General features: G+C 40.3%; 1 protein-coding gene across 1 annotated transcript in view; it reads left to right on the top strand.

The window, feature by feature from the left end:
* NOL4 (nucleolar protein 4) overlaps window positions 1-23591 on the top strand; it is a 122396-nt gene that overhangs the window by 22382 nt on the left and 76423 nt on the right. The window contains exon 4 of the mRNA XM_063130703.1: window positions 2536-2668. Coding sequence (XP_062986773.1) covers window positions 2536-2668 — 133 coding nt within the window. The remainder of the gene's footprint in view (window positions 1-2535; window positions 2669-23591) is intronic.

Below are 23591 nucleotides of genomic sequence, written 5' to 3'. Positions count from 1 at the left end.
AACGCGATTTTCCCCCATCTGAAGGAGCCCAAAGAATACACTACTAGGAGAGTGTGTGTAGGAGAACAGAAGTGGTTTTATTTCTAACTTATGCTTCAAATTACTTCATATATGAACATATGTTTTGAGAACCCACCCCTGGATTTACACTGAATTTTTGTTTCTAAGGATTCAACAGTCACTCTTGCATGTATGTGGGCAAAAGTCAACTTAACTATCCCTGTTTTCTTGTGCAGAGACTGAATTCTGAAGCAATAGCAATCTCTTAACAGTTATCATTGAACAAAATTCCAAGAAAAGTTATTGGAAATGTATTTTTCTGCTGCAATTGGCCCAAATGTGCTTTTATTCCCTATCCTATATAAGTCCAAGGATTCAGACACATTCCTTTGTTTGGGTATTCTTTAGCTACAGTGTCTATAGAACTCAGTGGAATTTAGGCTAATCCTTAGGATCTGGAATGGTGCAAGATATGAGTTCCCCTGGGCGTTATTCAGGATGGGCATGCCTAAAATGAACAGATATGGATACAGTTCCTTCAGATTCATGGATTATAATTTTAGGCCCATTCTGATCTCCCAATTCATCATGCTCCCAATGATGACATGAGGAACATGATATGACAATGATTGGGGGCCTCCCCAGACCCCTTTGCTACCCCTCCCCTGAATTTAATTGGCAGAAGCAACAACAAGGTCTGCTGCTATAATATCGATGCAATAATATTGATTTTGGAGTCAGGATCCCTGGTAATCATAGTTTCCCAGGGCTTTGGGGACCCTAGTAAAGTGCCATTAGCCCTGAGAAGGTTCCATTTCCAGGGACCCTGCTGCTCAGGATGCTGCTGAGCATGCTTCTGGATTACTGCATGCTTGGCCTAGGACAATATTTATTAATGCTGTTGCAGACCCTGCGCCCCTTCCTAGAGTTAGAAGACCTAAAAACAGTAGTGCACACGCTGGTAATTTCGAGGCTCAACTTCTGCTATGCGCTCTACGTAGGGCTACCTTTGTGCCTAGTCCGGAAACTTCAACTAGTTGAAAATATGGCAGCCGAGAAGGTCACCAGTAAACCTAGGAGTGACCACATTACACCAGTTTTAAAATCTCTTCACTGGCTGCCAATTAGTTTCCGGGCAAAGTATAAAGTGTTGGTTATCACCTTTAAAGCTCTACATGGTTTGAGTCCAGGCTACCTGCGGGATCACCTTCTCCCATACAATCCGCCTCGCACACTCAGGTCCTCTGGGAAGAATTTACTCCAGCCAAAAAAACCAAGGCTGACAACTATAACCCAGAGAACGTTTTCTTCTGCCTCTCCCAGTTTGTGGAATGGCTTGCCGGGAGAGATTCATCAACTTAACAGTCTTCTGGAATTTAAGAAAGCCAAAAAGAGTGATCTCTTCCGGCAGGCCTACCCAGTTGAATTTTAAGATGCCTTTTAATAATGTGCTGCTTTTAATAATGTATTAGTTTTAAATGTTTTAATTAGTTATATGTATTTTATGGTGTTTGCATTTGTGTTGTACCCCGCCTTGATCTAGAGGGAGAGGCGGGTAACAAATTTTTATTATTATTATTATTATTATTATTATTAATATTAATGAAGTAGCCACCCTTCCCATCACTGCTTGCCCTACTGGCATGTAAGTTTCTGTAAGAAAGGGCACAGCTGGTGGCTGCTCCAGTGGGGAGGACAAGGCTGAACTACTGAGCTGAGCCCAAAACTACTACAGGTTTGTGTTCAGCTTTCAATTAGCTTGGGAATTCTTAATTGGGGGAATTTGTACTCTGAGCTCCCCATTAATGAACTTCAGGTTCATACCTACCTATTGCATCTTGGGAACAGCATTGTTTTTGGAAGGACCTTCTGTTACCTGAGGAAGCAGAACTCCTGTTGGAAGCACTGTTGTTTTAAAAGAGTAAAACGTGCATTTATTCAGTGCAAGGAGAGTTGGGCCACAACTAGACCTAAGGTTTATCCTAGGATCAACCAAGGTTCACCCCTGCCTGAGCACTGGATCCCCTGTGTGTCACCTAGATGAACAGGTTTGACCCCTGGACGATCCAGTGATAAACCTTAGGTCTAGCTATGGCCTTGTTCTCACTAGTACAGAGAAACAAAACTTTTTAACCATCCAGTATCATGTGAGGCAAGGTGGGTATCTCAGCTATATGGAGCCACTCTGTTATGTCTTTTACTAGTGACGGTCATAGTAACTCAGTTACTTGTGGAAATTCTACTTGTTTTCACTCAAATTCCTATGTCTTTTCCACAGTGGCTGTAATCCTGAGTTCATTTACAAATTCATGTAAGTTGGATTTAAGCACATGCAGCTGGGCACCACAGCCAGTTAATTACACTTGTATAGATCTTAGTTAAATTACAAAAAAATTAAAGCCTTCGAGGTTGCCTGTCCCAAGCTGAGCAGCATCTAGTAATTGCCTGGTAAGCTCTAATCTACCATGACTACTATGCCTGAAAATTATCTTGACATTCGTTAATATGCTTGCGATATGGAATTTATATTTTCAGGATGAAAGCTCCATAGAAAGTGATGAATTTGATCTGAGCGATTCCACCAGGATGTCTGCTGTAAACTCTGACCTCAGTTCAAATCTTGAAGAAAGGATTCAAAGTCCACAGAATCTCCAGGGCCAGCAAGATGGTGAGCTTACCGTTCAACAAATGAAGCCGAGTTTTGTTGAACCCCTTCTTTTCTCATTGACTCAAAACAGCCCACCATGGGTTGTTTAATCCACAGTAGGCTGCAGTGTGAGGCAGGATTTGCATATTCAATGCCTGGCCATCGCTTGTCATGTCATGTGAGCCTGGGGTCTGTGGGTTATGTGAGGATTAAACAACGCAAGAGTTAAACAGCCCTTGCATAACCCAACAACAGGCTATGGTTTATAGGAGGGTTGCTTAACCCTTGCATAACCCACAGTCTTCAGGTTCGGATGACACAACAAACTGGCGGTCTGGTGTTGAATAATCAAAATGGCCGCCTGCATGTGCAAACACCTGGCCCACAGTCAATGATGTGTGAGTTGTATGGTTTCGTTCCTATTTAATTAGTGATGACATAATACTTAATTTTTGATTGCGATTAAATATACAGAGCTAGATGGATGACACAGCTGTGTGCTCACACAGGGATAAAAAAAAAGAATGAGAAAGGGGGTAGGGTAGGAGGTAAAGCTATTTCAGCTACTATTCATTTCCTAGTTTTCTTTTGATCTGCAAACAGTAGCATTTGCCATGTATTTGGACAATTGTAAGTCTGATTGATTTGGTCTTCTTTTGTGCCACTTTCCATGGACACACAAGGCTGGTCTCAACAAATGTGGACACCTTTAATTCTCTCTTATAAGCAAATGACTGCATCCACCTATATGGGAAAAGATAAAGTGTTGTACTTGAGGACAATGTTGCAGTAGGGGCAAAACTGGCCACACATAGATACATTGCACATATTTCTCTTCCATTTGAATTTTTTCAGTTCAATGAAAAATATTGGCTTTTCCTCCACACGAACTCCACCCATCAGAATGATGGGTATTTTCACTAGAGGAAAATAAAGAGTAGTCCAAAAAGAGTAGCTCTAGTCCAAAAAGGCTTGTACAATTTTATTGTGTATTAGCAGAGACATCAGATAGAAGACTTTCAGTCCAACTTCTGACACTAGTCAGTCTTGTATCTGACAGTTTTGGGACAGATACTGGGGTCTATGATATGCTGATGACAACTGTCTTCATTTATGGTTTTCATTAATATTGGAAATTGTGGTAGAATGGATTAGGGTTCATTCAAAGAAGATAGAAGCCAGGATAGTTGCAGGTCCCAGTGATGGTTCCTAGGATAGGTGACATCTGGTCCCATAATATCAAAAGAGCATCTGCCAGGTTGTCAGTGATTGCATCTATTACCCCTCAGCTTTTCTTCTGCCCACACTTGAACTGGATCCCAGCTGCAACCTGTCTCAGAACTCAACTATACAAATGGGTGGGAAACCAGCACATATTACAGCCTTTCATGTGTTCCATTGAATGTGTGGAAGGGGAGCAGGTGGGATAGTGCATTTTGTCTCGGCTCCTGATCTAATTGCATTCCATTGCAAAGTTCTTATTATGCAGAGGAAGCCCTACGTTTGAACAGTTTCACACATGTAGACTCTATTGAATATGTGGAGGCTGGGAGTAGGCATGGGGGAGAAATTCACTTGGTTCACGTTTTAATGCAAACATACCTAATTTCACACTTTCAAACCAATACACAAGCTGAAACTCAGTTACCCTTTGAAATTCACACTTCTCCAAGTTTTCCAATGGAATCTTTCAATTAAAGTGCATGTATTAGGGGAAAGTGTGCACAAAAATCCGTAGAAAGATGAAAATAACATTAAAAATGCATTATATTAGGAAAATTGCTTGAAAAAAGTGTATATTAGGCAAAATTACATACAAAAATGCACGTATTGGGAGAAGTGAGCACAAAAATGTGTACAAACTTCATGCAAACTAAGAACAAAAGAGTCACAAATTTCAGGATGAAATAAACTTACATTTGGAAAAAAAATAAATGGTTGGGAGCAGTGACAGCATACACAATTTATTTCACCACTCTGTGCATTCCATGTAATATGTAAAAATGGCTTTTGAGAACAGGGAGGGGCTGCACTGCATGGATGCACTGAAATCCTGAAAGAAAACCTAAAACTCTACTAGTCCGGGATATAAAGGTATAATTGGTTTGGTCCAATGGAGGTGTAGTGGAACACAATATACTAAGGCTAGTGCACAGGTGGTATGGTGAAAATCTGTCACTGATGGGATAACTCAAACCGCCCAGAGAGCTTCGGCTATGGGGTGGTATATAAATGCAAACAACAACAACAACAACTCCTTTTGCCCATTGTATACTTCAGGCTGTTGTCTTCTGTTCACCAATTTTTTCAATGCCCTGGCTCTAGTTGTCAGTGCACATTTTTATATTTCTGCCCCCAGCTGCCCGTTTAGGTGACAGGACTGCAATATGCCCATTTCTGGAATCTAATCCTGAATCTCTGCGTGTCCTCTTCGCGGCTTCCTACCCTGCTGCCCTAAACTAATTCATTCTGATTGAACCCTGTCATTTACCCACAAGCAGCGTTTCAGCCTAGCAGTTGGGGCTCTGCTTCTTTGCCCCCGGTTATTTCTTGGGGGCTCCGGCTCATGGTAGTAGCATGTCAGAACCACCAGTGCTGCTTCAAAGTAAACTTAAATGCAGGGTCTTTGTCTCAAAACAAAGTCCTGTTTAAAAAGAAACAAAATGGTGATGGTTGCCAGACCTTCATAGGAATATTTTGTTAACTTAAGACTGCAATCCTATACATGCTTACCTACAGGATTGATAAAAATCTATCTATCTATATCTATCTATCTATCTATCTATCTATCTATCTATCTATTTATAAAAAAAAGATTTTTTAATTTAAATTTGATTTTTAAAATTTAAATTAGACTTCAACATTTTCTCCAAACAATTAGTAAAAAAAAAGAGAAAGCCCTAAGTCAAAGATATCATCATGAATACTAATTATACAACGTCTAATTATACTTTATGAATATGTTAACAGCAGTTTATGGAGATGGGAGATAACTTGATTAGTCCTAATCTGCGATGCAGGTAGTATACAGAAGTACATTCTCTCTCTCTCTCTCTCTCTCTCTCTCTCTCTCTCTCTCTCTCTCTCTCTCTCTCTCTCTCTCCATTTCTCTCTTTCTCTCTCTCCATTTCTCTCTTTCTCAAGGCCTTGGCTCTCTCTGAGTGCAAAGATAGAAAAGGTCAATGAATAGAGAATTTGGGGAAATGAAGCAGATCTGAACAAAGAGGAGGAGTCTGGATATAAATGCAAGGAATAAGGAAGGGCAATAGAAGTGAAACCAATAATGAAGAGAACATATTCATACAATCCTGACTCCTGAGGAAACTTCCACTGCATGTATCCTCCACTGTAGAAGGGAAATACCTAGTATGACAGCAGCAGACCATAAAAGACACACCATTTGGGATTATTTTGTTTCTGTCCCTGATGTGATTGAAATTGTCTAAAAAAATTTTTTTTAAATAACTTTTTCTTTTATCTAAAAACTGAAATAGCTGACCATTCTAAAATCCATGTTTGTTTTTTCTTAATGTTGTTGGAAATGAACCAGAAGAATAAAAAACATTATTATAATTTAAAAGCCTATTTGGTGTTGGTGATACTGGCACATCGTGACAAAAATACCATGATTAATTGAACAGTTGGAGCTGGTTCATCTCCTGAATGACTTCACAAGTTCATTCTACTTTAGTACTAAAATGTCCAAAATATCATCCCTTTTTGATGAAAACTAGAAAACAATTCAGAATAATTGCCTAGTGTGTACCTACAGTACCTTCTGATGAAACCTACATCTCTGAATATCTATTAAGGTTATATTAAACAAATCTACTGAATCTACTGAAAATATTTAATCTTCCTCACTTGTGATTTAAATCATTAAAACCGAGTCCTTCACAGAAGTGATTTAAATCAAATCAACCCTGCTTGACATGAGAGTAAGCTCATTGAACTTAGTGGGACTTACTTCTGAGTCAACCTATATAGCAATGGTCTTCACTTTTTTTCCTAGCAGGAGCCATGTTGGGAGCCTTTGAAAGCCACTGAGGCCGCTTGGAAGCCTTTTCTGGGCCACGGGGGAGCTGTCTGTTCCCTACCCCACCTCCCGTCAAGCATGGCATTGTGCACTTGACTTGGCTAGAGGGCCTGCAACATCTCCCAGGGCAGGTCCACGTTGGTTACTCTCTTCCCCACACATTCAATTTCTCCTCCATGGTGGCTGCAGGGAGCAGCACGGTAGCTAGCCAATCACATTGCTCTTTGCTTCTTGGAGTCCTCCTCCACAGCAGCCAATTCACCACAGTCTTATAACTGATACAACCCAAAGCTTCCTCTGGTAGCCAAAATCATAGCAGCCAGCCAGTCCACCACAGCAAAAGAGACAAGGCTAAAGAGTCCGTGCTGAGCATGAGCAGCTACTGACAAGAGAGAAACAGTGTGCGTGTGTGAATGAGAGAGGCGGAGAACCACACTTGAGGAGACGGGGAACTGTTAGTGGCCTAGGGGCCTTACAGTGAAGAACACTACTATATATGACTGCAGTGCAACTGTGATTTGTGAAGACAATTCCCCATAAGGTCTCATTCCTGAAGATACTTACACTTTCTGAGAGGGGTTAGGAACACAGGAATATAGGAAGCTGACTTATACTGATCAAGAACATTGGTCCATCATGCCCAGTACTGTTGATACTGACTGGCAGCAGCTCTCCAGGGTTTCATGCAGGAGTTTTTCCTGTCTGGAGATCCCAGGGATTGAACCCAGGAAGGCATGCGCTCTACCACTAATTTACAGCCCCCATGATTAAGAATTGGGATCTAACTGTGTTTCCAAAAATAATAAATGCACATCTCTTCCTATGGACTTTTTGTTGATTTTCCTGGTTTATGGCTTAGTTCTGTTCTGACTACTTGTTGTTGCAGGGGCCACTTATTAACTCTTTAAAAAACATGGAAGAGGCTAAAGTGACCGTGGAATTTAGTGGATAAAAGAAGGGCAGCAGCCCTGACATCAGCTAGCTGGGGGAAGAAAATTCAGGCAGAGGTTTCTATTATTATCATCTGAATTTCAGATAAAACCTCAAGCTGAAAAGGGATCATATTGCATCCTACACCTTTCAATAGCGCTAGGAGAAATCCTAGCGCTATTGAAGCTAGCAATTGCATGAATCCTATGACACCTTTTGTATAATCATGTTTGTTTGCATGAAAATTTCGTTACCTGTTTAGGGCTACATCTGTGATGGCGATCCTCCGCTGATGATTCCAAATTCTAAGGTCGTACAATTGTAATAAATGAGAATTGTGGCATAACAGTTTGATCAACCACAAACCACCATTCTGGTACAACTTTGGGGTTTCTTGCATATTGGATAAAAACCTCTATTTCCTGTTGGACTGGAGGAAATCTTTTCAGAATCTGAGATTTGCAGCAGTATTACATACAAATCAGGCACATATCAGACATGTCATTCTATCCCTTATGCAAGTGTAATTGTGACCATGTAAGAACAAGCACCAAGAATGAAAGTGTAAGTGTGTGTGTGTGTGTGTGTGTGTGTGTGTATCTATCTATCTATCTATCTATCTATCTATCTATCTATCTATCTATCTATCTATATCTTTTCTACTCATGACAAACTACAATGAGTGTCAGAAATTTAAATGGATTCCTGGGTTTTCTGCTGCTCCCCCTGCCCTTGAGAAATGGTGGACCAGACACCATCTAGTTTATGAACTGCCTTGGCAGAGGCAAGCTATTAGAATAATATGGAGATTCCCCCCTGCTTCTATTGCACAGTGGCAGCTCTGAGGATAAAAAGACATTCTCTGCCTCCAAGATAGTCAGTCTGCCACCTTTCACAAGCATTGCATTCATTTGTCAATAAAGAAAAAGAAAGAAAGAAATGGAACATTTACATCTGCATGTTTCAGAATAAGCCCTGGGGCTGAACTGAAAATTAATTGAAGTGTTATCTTTTCATGGCAAAATCACAAAAATTTCTCAGACCCGAGAGTAAGTGATATCACTGTATCGAAGAAAATTAATGCCTTTGTCACCTGTGAAGAGTTTAAGTGAAGCTGGCATATATCACTACTTCATTGACTTACATTATATTCAGTTGCTTCAAAGAAAGAAGTCGTGCCTATTGAGCTTTATAAGGTGCAAAGTGCTTTTCACAAATTATCAACCGCAAAAGCACACAAAATTACATTGGCTACCAATACAATTGTAGTACAAGTCAGGGCCGACTCTACCATTAGGCAGAATGAAGCAGAGGCAGATGCTTGGAGGAGAGTCCTGTGTGCCATGTGGCCTGCTCTGCACCCCGTAAGTTAGCCTGCTGCTTTCAGATGTAGTTGAGAATGCTGTCTCATCAACAGTGTTGAAGAAAGATAATCTGCCCATCCAGTTGGCTTTTGTACATAGAATGGGAGGGGCCACCATCTTGTTCAGGCAGAAGAATGTCTTGGGAGAGCCCTTGTCCATGTTATGGACACTGTAGGGACTTCTTTGGGGCTGAGATATGTTTGTGAGGTAGTCCTGGTGACAGTGGAATGATTGTTCAACTGAAAACAAATACAAACATTTCTGATAAAGTATAAGTGATTTAGGACATGTGATTACCTGCAGCAATTCTAGCTGGCAAAAATATTAAGGATTGCTTTTAAGGAAGGCTGAATTGCTGTTTCAGGTGGATCAGTTGCCATAGCAGGAGAAACAGGAGGCAGTTTCCTCTTCCCTGACTTCAAGCATAGAAATTTCTCCCCAACCTGTACTGGAAGGTTTATGATAGGAAGAAGATCCCATGATACATCCTCCTTCATGGGGTTTCCTCACTCTTAGGCTGGGTTCACACCAGTGTTCCATGTGACATTCCCTACCTTTTCCCTTTTCTGTCACTCTTCCAGTATTGCCCATCTTTCTGTGCTGCCCTTGCATGTTTGCAAATATAATGTTTACAAGACCACTTAATCACTTTAGTCAAAGGTAAGTATTTCTGACAACTACTTGAAACAGCAAGTTGAGGTGCCTATTCAGAAGTGCAATATCCCTTGCCATTACTAAACATAAATTGCAAGAAGCATTGCAGGGATGTTATTACCTACTAAATCAAGTGCTGGCTTTTGTAGTACAAAGCCAAAAGAAGAACCCCAATCAGGGAAATCATATGAGCAGAATGGTGCAATCAATCAGGAGCAGGCTTCACCCACTAATTTTGGTATGTCCTGAGATATCTTAAGAAAAACAGCTGGTTCAGATAGAACATTTGGAATGAGGATTTAATCCCATTTGCACCCATCCTACTATGGGAAGTGAATGGTCAGAATGGGTAGTGCGGCAATAGGTTGTGCAACTGTTACAGTAATTCCTACCATTTTCATGAGAAAAACCAAACCAAAAAGAAATTGTCCAAAATGCATATTGCTGTAATATCTTTATTATGCCAACTAGGTCACAAAATGGTGTGCTAAATTTTTAAGTTCTCCAAAACTCTTCATCAAGCAAGGTGGTAAACAAGGTATAGGGCATATTTACATCAAGGGGAAATCGTGTTGCTTACCTGGGCCATTTGTGCTTCCTGCTTTTGGATGTGATTGTTATGGGCTGCATTACACAGGTGAGGGGTGACAACGTGGTTTGAAATGAGTACTTCCATTCAGTTCCATTGAGACTGCACCTTTTAATGGCGGAAGATCCTGCCTTTTTCAGGATGTTACCGCTAAAAGTGGTTCTCTTCATGGCGGAATTTCCAATGGATATTGCAGGAGACATCGTGGTTGTTGATGATGTCATGTAAATGTCCTGCTAACCACCTTCCATAATAAAAGCACTAGATTTTGCATTGCCATCAGAATGACTTCTCTTAGTTGTGAAATATCCCAAACTCTTTGTAACTGCATTAGATGAATTACTATTTAGTGGTCAACTTAACATGCTGCAAAGTGGCAGAAATAACTTACATGTACACAACCTTCCATTTGATTCTACTTTCAGCCATTTCTGGGAATGTATTGAATGTGGCTCTCACCCAACACAATCTGCCGATACAAGGGAAGGAAGTAGTTGGCTGGAAAAAAAGATGGAGAACCACATGTAGAGAGCTGTGTGGCATAGTAGTTAATGAGGGTTGGTCCTAGGACTACGGGAGACCTGCTTGGTCATGAAGCTTTACTGATTATCCATGGAGAAATTACTATCAGCCTAGCTTATGTTACAGATTTGTGAGATTAAAATGGGCAGGGGAGAACCATAGAACCCGAATATCATTGGTGGAAGTGTGGGATAAAAAATATTATTTTAAAAATTAACATAAGGTTGTTTTTAAATGATCTGACTCATGTATCAGTGCTGGTCAAAACAATATGAAAGGTCATTTAGAAATAAAACATGCAATGAGAAAATTAACAATTATGCCTTTTCTAACTGCACATGCTCTTTGGTTCATTTTCAATTACGTGTTTTTTTTTTTAAGGTGTGCTTGTTTATGTTTTCTTTTACTCTGTAATTTGCTTTCTGTAGACTAAAATGTTATAAGACATGAATAATGTATTTAGCAGATGCAATGCTGAGTTCTGACTGGTCCAACGTGAGCAGGAAACAATCCCATTTTCCACACCACTCTCCCAGCTGTACAACTTGTCACTTTCTATTAGTCTTGCCTTGAACAATTGAATATGGCTTGTAATGACAATAATTGCCTCAAAATTATTTGTCATGTTTGACTTGTTAGCAACAATCTACTAACGGTTGGTTATAATCAAGTTCTTGGTGGTTATTGCATAATTACATAAGTGAAGACTTTAAGCCAATAACAGCCCCCAAATAGAAATGTTTTTATTTTCTTTTTACAAACAATACAGAAATACTTCATGAGACTTGAGTCCTAGGTCACTATGATGGGTGTCTCTGAGCACCGCTGTGTCCGCAAACAGCTCTCTTTTTGCTTGCCAGGCTCCCTGCCCTTCTGGGGTTTTAAAAAAAGATTTTAAAAATGGACTTTTGAAAATGAAACTGGGTGATTGGTATGCTACAAAGTGACACATCTGCCTCCAGGACTGCATTTCCAAGAATGCCTTAATGGCATGCTTAGAAAATAAAAATGGCAGCTGGCTGTAGCCCCAAAAGCACGTGCCTAGATGCCATCCCCCCACCAACAAGGTAAAGAGCATCCTGGAAGGCCAGAGTTTGGGAAGAGCATCATGGGGGTAACAGGGTTGGCAGGGAATGAGGGGGTTATTTTGTGTGTTACTTTGTTTTGTTTTAGTTTTGGTATGGTGTGGTATGGTATGTTTGTTGGTTTTGGTGTAGTGTGTGTTTTGTCTGGGGTTTTGTGTGTGTTTCTCTGAGTATCACCAGTTTACCTTCTGTGAAATGAGTATTTTGCTGTGTTTCATGGAGGCAAATATGTGATAAGATATTTGGGGCTTAGCCCCCAACTTATAATCATTTTCTTGGCCAAATTACTTCTCTCTGAAATAGGTGTTGGAGCAGAAAACTGGGTTCAAAAGAATGGTTTTGTGTTTTGGAGTTCACACTCCCCACCTCTGCCTTGTATTTTTCTTTTAGCCTCACCAGTTTGCCTTCAAACTAATGTTTTGTGATTCACTTGGCTATATTGGCAGCCATTTTGTGAGAGTGTCCATTACACTGTCTCAAAATCCCACTGGCCCCAAAAGCTTGGGGATCTCTGCTTTAGTCCAATCAGTTTTCTTTGGTTTCTATTGCATTCTAAATATATGCTAAGCCAGTTTGAAGCTGTTGAAGACCATAGACCTATGAGAAAAAACCTGACCTGGCTGTGTATCTAAACTTATCTCATATTGATCGGCATCAGAGGGCAGCACAGAGGAAAATGTGCTGGCCGAGTCTAAGTGACTACAGCTTCCTCAGTGTTCAATCAACATAGCCTCACTTGTTCCTTTTGCTGTCCTGGCTTTGTGGAGCCATAAGCAAGAGATTCAGGGAATGGTTATCTCCTGGGTCCTTTCATCTACTGTCTTCATGAAGCCAGTGGGCAAGAAGACAGAAGGACTAGTGGAAGTGGTGAGGTTGAGGGCAAATGTTGGACGACAGACAAAGGTGTGGAGCAGATGCAAGGAGCATGAAGAAGGCACTTCAGCAGGGAGGATTCAGAATGGATTTCCTAAGATGTTTCATGTGTTGTTTTTTAATCTTAAGAATTTTTTTAAAAAAATATCTGATTTGTAATATACGTCTTGATCTAGCAACTGCAATCTGGCTGTGCACCCTTTTCTCCACTGGAGAATCAGTGCTCATTTATTAGGAAGAGGGAAGTGCAAAGATAGGGGTACTTAAAAAAGAGGTCTTGTCTCCTAGGTCCTACCTGTATAATGTGGTTGACAATGTTTCTCTGATGGCTCTAAATCTAGACCAGCCTTCCTCAACCTGGTGCTTGCCAGATGTTTGGAACTTCAACTGCCATCAGAACCAGCTAGTATGGCCAATGGTCAGGAATGCTGGGAGTTGTAGTCAAAAACTTCTTGAGGTCACCAGGTTGGAGAAGGCTGTCTTAGGGTGCAATCTTATGCATGTTTAGACAGAAAAAATTCCTACAACTTTTCTGGGCTGGTTGGGGAATGCTGGTAGTTGTAGGACTTGTTTCTGTCTAAACATGCATAGGATTGAGCTCCTAGGAAGAATTGGTAGAGCATTGTGAGTTCAGCAGTAGCAGTGCAGCCGTCTGCTATGCTTACAGTTTCCTGGGCTGTGGCCTTCATAGTAAGAGGCATACAAAATAATGTAGAAATCAGTTGTATGTGTGGATGCCTTGTTAGCATAGCTGTTGTCATAGAAATATTCTTGAAACACCCAAATGAGAGTGAACCTACACATGCTACAAAATCATATGTTTTAGCTTTTGCTGAGAATAGAGAGAGATCAGGATATAAAATATAGACAAATATTAACCTTTCTGCCGATTTCATATTTGGAAATGTCACTCACCTTGAATATGTCAGCACTTTGAACGGAGAGGTGCTATCATGTATTTATTACTGAGGCTTCTTCTCACTCCTTAAATTTTAACTACAAATTAGGACAGCCAAAACTTTTAAACAATGGCCTTTTGTGACTTCACACATGCTGTCCTTCATCTGGCTCTCAAGCATAGGGCATACAGATTTGAAAAGAATGGAAGAGGGAGAAATAGAGAGAGAGAAAAGAAAAACCTCCACCCACTTTCGTAGCAATTGTAGACCCATGAGTCAAAAAGCTCTTCTTCCTTTTAAAGGATTTTTCATAAACAAGTCAAACAGAGTTTCCTTAGTAACAGTAGTGCTGTGCTGCATATGTGAAGTCATAAAAGATCAATCTATGTCACCGTTTGACTCTCACCTGCCAGTCACATAGATAAAAGTTCAAAGACTGAGCACTCAGAGATAGTGGCACTCCTCCAGTTCAAGGTTTTAAAATTTCCTAGGTGAGATACATTAACAAACATGTGAAATAGAGGAAGATTATTTCCCCACATCTGTTTATCCCTTAGGTATCCCTCCCTCTGTCTCTGTCCTGTCAGGTTTTGTCTTCTCTCTCTTTCAGTCCTTGTGTCATGAGATTGCTTTAACCAGGTTATGGGCCAGGATGCATAAGTAATCCCCCCACCAGAGGCAGAGTCCTCTGAACCTCCCCAAACCTGCTCAATTTGGGTACTTGCCAGAGCAACACTTCACAATGCTCCCACGAAAAGGAAGTTCCACTCCTTTCCTGCGCATGAGTGGAAGTGTGCTCACACATGGGTGGGAATGGATTTATAAACTAGACAAGGAAGGAATTAGGAAAAAGTGCTCTAAATGATTGTGAGCAACCTCAGAGGTGTCATTAACTAATATCACCACTGACCTAAGAAAATATCTTGTTTACCTCCAAAGAAAAGTTGAACAGAGCACTTGCAGTGAAATCAGGAAGTGATCCATGGAAAACAAGGACTTGCTTGCTTCATGCAGAAGCACACATAGCATTCTGGAACATTGTAGCCTCCCTCTTCATGAGTGACTTGGGATGATCAACTAAAAAGGACTAGCAAGGGATCAGGGCAAACAATGCTAATTAATTCACATCTACAAAATGTGTTAATCAAAACTAGTCTAGATATCTTTTAGCAACAATTAAATAAATCATCTTAATCATGAGCAATAGGTATTATATTTAACATCACAATGGAGCTATTAAATTGTTTAGTACTGCACTTCACAGGGTTCATTTTAGCTAATATTTAAGAGCCTTGAGTGTGCATTCTAGACTAAGAAGACTGATATAGCCTTATCTACCAGAGACACTGGGGACAATGGTATAATAGTATCATTAGAAATGACAGGTCATTCTCTCCCTCCCTTTCTCTTTATTGAACTCTCTTGTGTTGTATTTCCGCCATGTACACTTGAAGGATATGACCGATACTGACAGATTGCATGTTGACCACTGATCTATGCAATCTACAGTCATTACATTTCAAATTTGTCTAAACTGAAAGTGAGAAAACAAGCACTCAACTTGAGCAAGAAGAGGCTTCTACAGAGTGTTTCCATGGAGCTATATGCTTCTTGTTTCCACCACTGTACTATGAACTGCTTCTACTTTCTTATTTGCCAATGATGTTTACCTAAGAAAAACACACATGCAGCATTGAAAAGTGATGCGAGGCATGCACATTTTGATAATGCCAAGGCATGGGTGGAATGCAAGAAATCATGGGAAGAAAGCTTATGCTTTACTTTTGTAAAGTATATCAGTGTTGTTATAAAATTATGGAATAGAACAATCACTCCCAGTTCAACTGGGAAACACAAACCTTGATCCACAAGCACACCATTGGGCTGCATGCATAGGTCCATGTGTGCCTACCAACCCAGCCAATATTTGCCATTGTCAATTTGGACAGCTGCTTAGAGTCAGTGGCCTGAAGCCTACCACTCCCCAACCCAGACAGTTTGCTGGAATTATCCGAAAGGTGATCAGAGTTGCCAAAACGGAAAGCCATCTGTTTGGTACTGTCTATGCCGGCAGTTCCCAACCCGTCAGAAAGTTCACTGTAGTCCAAAGTACTGGATGAACATCCCTAGCCCCTAGAGCCTGGATGTGCAGCAGTATTTTCCACATGTTGTCACTGAACAGTTGAGGAACATACTTGAGGAAGACTGCACCTGTGTGCACACAAAACCTGCTGAGCCAGGGTGGTAGCAGTATTTTTAAACAAGCCAATACAAATATTCCCATATTTTAAAAATCTGATTGTTTGACCCACCCACCCCCAGATTTTCTCAATCTATTATACTTCTCTAGGCAGTACCATGACACTGCATTCCAATACAAACAGTACTCCTGTTTATCCGGACCTCTGACTGCCTGAGCATTTAGGAAGTCTTTCCCTCCAGTTTTTTCTGCCAATCCGTTAAATAAATGAGGTTGTACTGTGCAAATAAATATTCCCTGCAATTGGAATGGAAGAAGGTTTAACAAGAGCTAAACCAAATACTTGTCTTTCATAGCCATAGCTTAGATTATAGTGTAGAAATGCATAGGGATGGATGAATCTGTCTGCTTTGGCTTCTACAATGTTTGAACTTTTTGAAGCATAAGATTTCTGCACCAGTTTGTGAATTTGATTTAAAAAGTATGAAAATTCACGCAGTTTTATATGCATTCCCCCCATATACACATTTTTGTACACATTTCTGCAAATATATTTTGTGTACATTTCTGCTGAAATATGCATTTTGTACATATTTATCCCAAAACATGCATCAGCGGAAACTTTTCTTTTTCTCCACATTTTTCATAATGAATGCATTCTTGCGTACAATTTCCCCAATTTACACATTTTTGTGTGTGTTTCAAAACTGAAGGATCATTATGTTCCAGTTTGCTTATTAGTTCCAGAAGTGAAAATTAGGTTGGTTTGAATTAAAATGAAAACCAAAAAAATTCTCTCCCATCACTAGAAATGCAGTTTTAGGGAATGACTCTGACTGCTAGTGTTAATGTAGAGCCGTTGACTTCAGTAGGGGTACATCACTCTAAGCAGTTACTGAAATGCTGATTTGGTACAGTATATCTGTATCAGTTCTTCCTTTTGTTTTTAAACTTACCAGTCTTTCCAACCCAAAATAACAAAAAGACAGAAATAACCATTTATACTAATATCCACTAGAGGTCTGCTGATATCAAACTTAGGCAACATGGATTTACTTCTGCGAGTATTAAGAATTTGCCTTTTCATTGAAAACTAACTCTTAAGCATGAATTGCTTTTTTGTGCTTCATATTTTAGTTCTGTGGCTTCCCCCCTCCCCTTTATACAGCCTGAGCATAAGCATGTTTCTCCCAAGTAAGTGTTCATAGAACTGGCAAGTGAGTGAGTGTGCATAGTCAGATGGAAGTACCAGCGTTCAGTGGGACTTATCCAGGGCCTTCCAAATAGTTTATGGAGCCTGAGGCAGATGTGATGTTGGGGCCACTGCTCTTTGCAAGGACCCATGTTTGTGCAGGGCTCAGGTGAGCAATGAGGTAAGGGCCAATGGTACATGCAGGGGCTGACTCACTAGTACCTACTCACTAGTACCTACTGCTGCACCCACATATAGATCAAATAGGAGAGAGTATCTTTGCAAAAAATATTCAATACAGGAATAGACTACCTGAGTAGAATCACACACACATGCAATAGTCCCTCCCCCATATTACGGCCTCTAACATTTTGCAACCTTTGATGTGGCTCCTCCCTTCTATTCCATTTAACCAATTGCTATTATCTACAGTTGTGTAACGCATTTGTCCTTAATCTCAGTAATTTTTAACCTTATGTTTTAGCTACATTCTTCTTATACTAGATATTTTCTATGTATAATCAAAAACATTGTTTGGTTTTTAATAGGAATTTAAAGTATTTTGTAGTTAAGATCAACACATCGTTCTTTCATGTCTCAATTTATTTTTCATGATGCTGCATCACACAGTATTTTCGTATAACAATTTCTATAGTGTAGTGTGGAATAGTAATAATAATTTTATTATTATTTATTTATATCGCACCATCAATGTACATGGTTCTGTACATAGTAAAAAAAGTAATAAAAATAGCTAGAAAGGTGTACAATTAATTAGTTATGTGCCTGGTCACCTGTGGCAATCAGAATTATTCCCAGGTGCCACCGCCTTCTTCCTTCTTGGTTAGGAGACTGATTCACTGAAGTTAGATGGGAGACAAAGACCCTCATATCCAACCTCCAGAATATGGTCCTATGTTCTAGAGGTCTGCAGTATGAAGGTTGTGTGAAGAACAGTGTCAAGATCCAGGCCCCAGACACTTTGATTCTGAGTTAAAGGGAGACATAACCTGAGATCTAACACAAGGAAGATTTTATTGAGTTTCAGGCAGAAGGTTGAGCTAGTGTTGACGAAAAGATGAGGACTTGTTTTGCAGTGATTTGGATCAATGGACCATCTATCCCAGTGTCGCCTACTGGTCGTGATGGTGTCTCTGGCTAGGAGGCAGGTAGATCTTCACTACCATGTCTGGAATGCTGCTCCTAACCAGCACTAGCATGAATGAGAGCCATGCTCAAACAACCCCTGCCACCTGGGTTCGCATGACATGACAAGCCACAGCAAGCCAGACATTTGTGGGCACTATGCAGAAATGGTGCCCACGGAAACCTGGCACAATGCAACAGCCCTTGTAGGTAAATTAAGCCACAGTGGGCATTCATGTCATGCAAACCAGATCAACATCTAATTCAAGGGTAGTCAACTTGGCCCTCAATATGTTTTGGTTAACAACTCCCATCAGCTCTAGCCAGCATAGTCAGTGTTGAGGGATAATGGGAGTTTAAGGCCAAAATATCTGGAGAGCCATAAGTTGCCCACCACTGGTCTAATTAGAGCTCGATGCAAGAGGGCAAAGGGCTTGATATATTCATTTGCTGCTGGGCAGATAATTATAATTGCTTATCCTAGTGTGAATTCCTCCACTACAAGCAGGAATTTACCATGAGAGAAAACAGATGGTTTAGCTACGTTCAGATCTCAAGAGCTTCTGCTATGGAGGTATAATTGTGACTTAGGTTCAGGGGGTCTTGCAATTTAAGTATACATTACATTTTATTAACTCATTCACTATGTGCTCCTTCTCCCCTCAAAATCACTTTCCCAGTGGCAAAACATACCTCCAGGATTTCAATCAAAATGGGGTTCAAAATGAATATTTGACACAGGTGTCACATGAATAGCAAGTAGTAAAACTAGGATCTGGAGCTATCCCAGGCTAAAATCATAATCTGGGTCTACAACCACTTCTAGAATTAACAAAACCACTATCCCCTCATTTCTTGGTCTTCCCTTACCAACATTTCAATCTTGTCAGGAATAAGTTTGTTTTTGTTTGGTATTATAGAGCTGGAGAAGTTGCAGAAAAGAGCAATCAAAATGTTATCAGGTAGCTGGAGCAACTCCCCTACAAGGAAATGTTACATTTGGGGCTTTTTATTTTAGAAAAAAGCTGATTAAACAAGGACATGATCTAGGTTTATAATATTATGGTGTGTAGAAGCAATATATTTGGAGTACTGGTTTCTGGGGAACAACAGTGGGCGAGGGCTTTTGCCCTAATGTCCTGCTTATGGGCTTCCTGTCGGCATCTAGTTGGCCACTGTTGAAAACCGGTTGCTAGACTACTCTGAGTAATAAGATAGGGCTTTGGTCTGATCCATCAATGCTCTTCTTCTGTTAAATTCTAAACCACACAAATACACTCCTACAAGAATCCCACTTCTCCACCTGGATGTGATAAAAAATAAAATAGAACTGGTTATCGTCATCGTATGGATGATTTCCGACTACAAAACTTTTAATGCTCTATCCAGTGGCTACATATAGATATTAAAGGGCATATTGGTTAGATTATAGTACCCCAGAGGTTAAATCCCAAGAGTAGAGTGCAAATCATACATTCTGAATTTCCCCATTCAGGTAGGAACTACCAAAATGTGGTGACGCCCAGCTCTCAGCTGTCCAGTGTGATTCAATCTGTGATGATCTGAAGTATCAAAAGCTGCTGAGAAATCTAGAAGAATGAGCAGGGTCACACCCCTCCTTTCCTCCTCCAAGAATAGATTGCCTGCCAAGGCCACTAATACTGTTGCCATTCTGAATTCTGGTCTGAACAATGATCTTAAATAATCTGTTTCATTTTAGAATTTGTGTTACAACTTTTCAGGTCATTTTTTATTGTTCTTATAAGAAGAACTCTTACATCCCCAAACTCTTTTGGTGTTTAATATGTAATATGCATTTGATGAACTGAGTAAAGATGCAGTTCACTATTAAAATATTTGGGTACTGGTCTTATTAACTGAATCAGTGTACAGTATATTTTACTTGGGGCTAGGGACTCTAAAGATAGCATACCATCAAAGCTTTGTGACTTAAGCCCTAGGTTACTGAGTGTCAAGCTAAGAGAAATGAAGCACTGAGAGTGGTGTACTTCTGTACATATTTGTGGAGAATGCATATAATATTCAATTATCAAAAAACTTGCTGGTTTAAGACCAGAATTAAGACTATCTCATGTTGGCTCAGGCTCCGCAAAGCCAAGAAATTGAAAGCTAAGGATGATGCTTTAACTGAGGTGCCCTGTGATCAGTGATGATGTTGTAACAATGTCAGAAATTGTGCTTGCTTAAAACTTACCTTCCATGCTCTCACACTTGTCCTTAGTCTTTTAGGCCGAAATCTAGATGAGAAGGATGGAGTGACTGGGACCAGCAAAGATATCCAACATTATCTTGGCCCTGTATTGCCTTATGAAGTAGCTGAGCTTTACAGTTTCGCTAGTGGGAACCTCCTGTGAGTTGATTTTTGCCAATTTGTTGCTTACATCAGTAGCTAGATGGGTGCATTAAATAGTGAGAAGAAGCCCTCTTCTTAGCATTAAAGCAAGATGCTTCATAAGGCAATACAGGGCCAGGACAACATGGGGCTTCTTTGATAACTAAGGAAAAGTGTGGGTGCATGGAGGGGCAGAAAAACCTTAATAACATTTGTATCGCTGCTCAGAACTTCACCAAACTAACGAATGGCACACCTCTTCAAGCCTGAATAACAAACATCAGTAGTATTCACCATAATCTGAAAGAAATACATGGTATGTCAAGCTGCAGCTTGAAGTAAGAAAGGATAAATGTGTCAATTTTCTGCTCTTTTTAACTTGCTGTACCTGTCGCAATTTGTATCAGATTGGTTTCAGATTTTGCACAATTGTAAACCTCCTCAGGGAAAACATGGATGCCATGTTTGAAGTTATTAGCTCAACAGGTGTCATTGTTATAAGCAGTAGAATGCTGAGGCTTATAATGGTAGAAACTTTTTTGTGACTCATCTTAACTGAAGGGGCATCCTGTGTCCCTTTAATATGCTGTGCATTTAATTTAGGATATGACTCTAAGGATACACTCACAGGACTGCATTCCTCCAGATGAGCTCCAGATGTCTACTTGTTGTATTGGCAGGATCATTAATGTGGATTACAATTACTACTATTCTGATAAATTCACAATGAAAGAGAGAACAGAAACCACTTTTAAACTGAGGCTGTTTGACAAAAGGGTTGTTAGGGTGTGTTAAGGGATAATTAAACATATCTATCTATCTATCTATCTATCTATCTATCTATCTATCTATCTATCTATCTATATATCATAACTAATCCACTTTAAATGGTCCTGACTACTTGCCCTCTGAATAATATATGGGAAGCAGGACTCCAGCAAGTGAGTCATTTCTCCTGCATTCATAGCTGTGTAGCACAATGATGTGTGGGTAGAAGCAGGTGTAGATCTTCCAGTAGGTTTCAGTTGTATTTTTTGTTTTGTTTTATTGTTACATTTATATTCTCCTTTTCAAAGGAGTCCAAGCTGGTATACTTGTTCTCCCTCCTCTCCATTTTATCTGCAACAACTCTGTGAAGTAGGTTACGATCAGTGACTGACCCAAAGTCACCCAGTGAGCTGAAAAGGGACCACAACCTGGATCTTCCGAGTCCCAGTCCAACGCTCTAACTACTAAACCACACTGGCTTTCAAATTTTGAGGGTAGAATTTAAATACTTCCCAGAAGCCACTCCTTTCACATATCTACCCCCAGCATTAGCCATAATTAGGGGGGTGTAGACCTTACATGTGTTTCTGCCTGAATTGGGAAAAAATGGGTGTGTTTTCCTCGCTCATATTAAAATTTGTTGTAATGCTGATATTCCAGTACTAGGTGCAACTATAATGCTATTTGCTTAGCTTCAGAATTTGCCTCATACACAAGTCCTGTGCAGATATTATGACAAGTGTGTGGAGGGAGGAAAGGATAACATATGGTGTCCCTGCTCTTGACATTCACACATTCAGTTTAATGTCTGAGCTTACATGTATACTGATGCATAAGCATGAATTGCTTTCCACACAAGCAAAAATCCTGTTTTTCCAGGGTTCCTGATTATGTGGAGAAAGATCTTTGTGCACACATGGGTGGGTGGGGTGGGGTGTGTGTGTGTGTGTGAGAGAGAGAGAGAGAGAGAGAGATCGGTACTCTTTTCCAGTTCAGATTTTGATCCAAGCAAAAAAATAATTTAAGGGATTGTAATGCTCACCTCCTGTTTAGAGGCTGGCTTTATTATTATTATTTTTATTATTATTTATTTATATAGCACCATCAGTGTACATTGTGCTGTACAGAGTAAAACAGTAAATAGCAAGACCCTGCCGCATAGGCTTACATTCTAATAAAGTCATAGTAAAGCAATAAGGAGGGGGAGAGAATGCAAACAGGCACTGGGTAGGGTAAACAGGCACAGGGTAGGGAAAAACTAACAGTCTAAAGTCCGAGTAACATCAAGTTTTAAAAGCTTTAGGGAAAAGAAAAGTTTTTAGCTGAGCTTTAAAAGCTGAGATTGAACTTGTAGATCTCAGATGTTCTGGGAGAGCATTCCAGGCGTAAGGGGCAGCAGAAGAGAATGGACGAAGCCGAGCAAGGGAAGTAGAGACCCTTGGGCAGGTGAGAAACATGGCATCAGAGGAGCGAAGTGCACGAGTGGGGCAGTAGTGTGAGATGAGAGAGGAGAGATAGGGCGGAGCTAGACCATGAAAAGCTTTGAAGGTCAACAAGAGAAGTTTATATTGGATTCTGAAGTGAATTGGAAGCCAATGGAGAGATTTAAGAAGTGGAGTAACATGGTCAGAGCGGCGAGCCAAGAAGATGATCTTAGCGGCAGCGTGGTGGACAGAAACCAGCGGACTGATGTGAGAAGAAGGAAGGCCAGAGAGAAGAAGGTTGCAGTAGTCCAACCGAGAAATAACCAGTGCATGAACAAGCGTCTTGGCAGAAGAGACAGACAGAAATGGTCGAATCCTGGCAATATTATACAGGAAAAAGCGACAGGATTTAGCTACTGCCTCAACATGAGGACTAAAGGAGAGCGAGGAATCAAATATAAAGCCAAGGCTACGAGCTTCATTGACCGGAGTAAGCGTAACATCATTGACAGTAAGAGAGAATGAGAGGTGAGGAGAAGGTTTAGGAGGAAAAACAAGCATCTAAAGTTCTTCTCCAAGTTTGGCTCAGGGTAACATCATCTATTTTTATTTTTAAGTTAAGTATTAACATGAACCTATGTGTAGATCAGATAGGATCATCTTATGCACCAGCTGTTTACACTTGATGCATGCTGGGAAGCTATGGAAATCATGGCTTTCCATGCACAAGCTTGTCAGATGAGATTATCAACATGCATATGCCTTCCATATGGACATTTGTAAAGATTTGAAATAACCCTCACTTCTGTCTAACTGTAAAGCATGGAGACAGAAAGAAAGAGAGGAGTAAATAAATGGAAGATAAGTATGAATGGCCTCTTGTGGGTCCAAGGAGCCTCATCTGGACCC

The sequence above is a fragment of the Elgaria multicarinata genome, chromosome 7 (genome assembly GCF_023053635.1).
Source record: "Elgaria multicarinata webbii isolate HBS135686 ecotype San Diego chromosome 7, rElgMul1.1.pri, whole genome shotgun sequence".
Taxonomy (NCBI): domain Eukaryota; kingdom Metazoa; phylum Chordata; class Lepidosauria; order Squamata; family Anguidae; genus Elgaria; species Elgaria multicarinata.
Note: the sequence above shows the minus strand (reverse complement) of the source record. Positions and strands in the feature narration are given on the sequence as shown.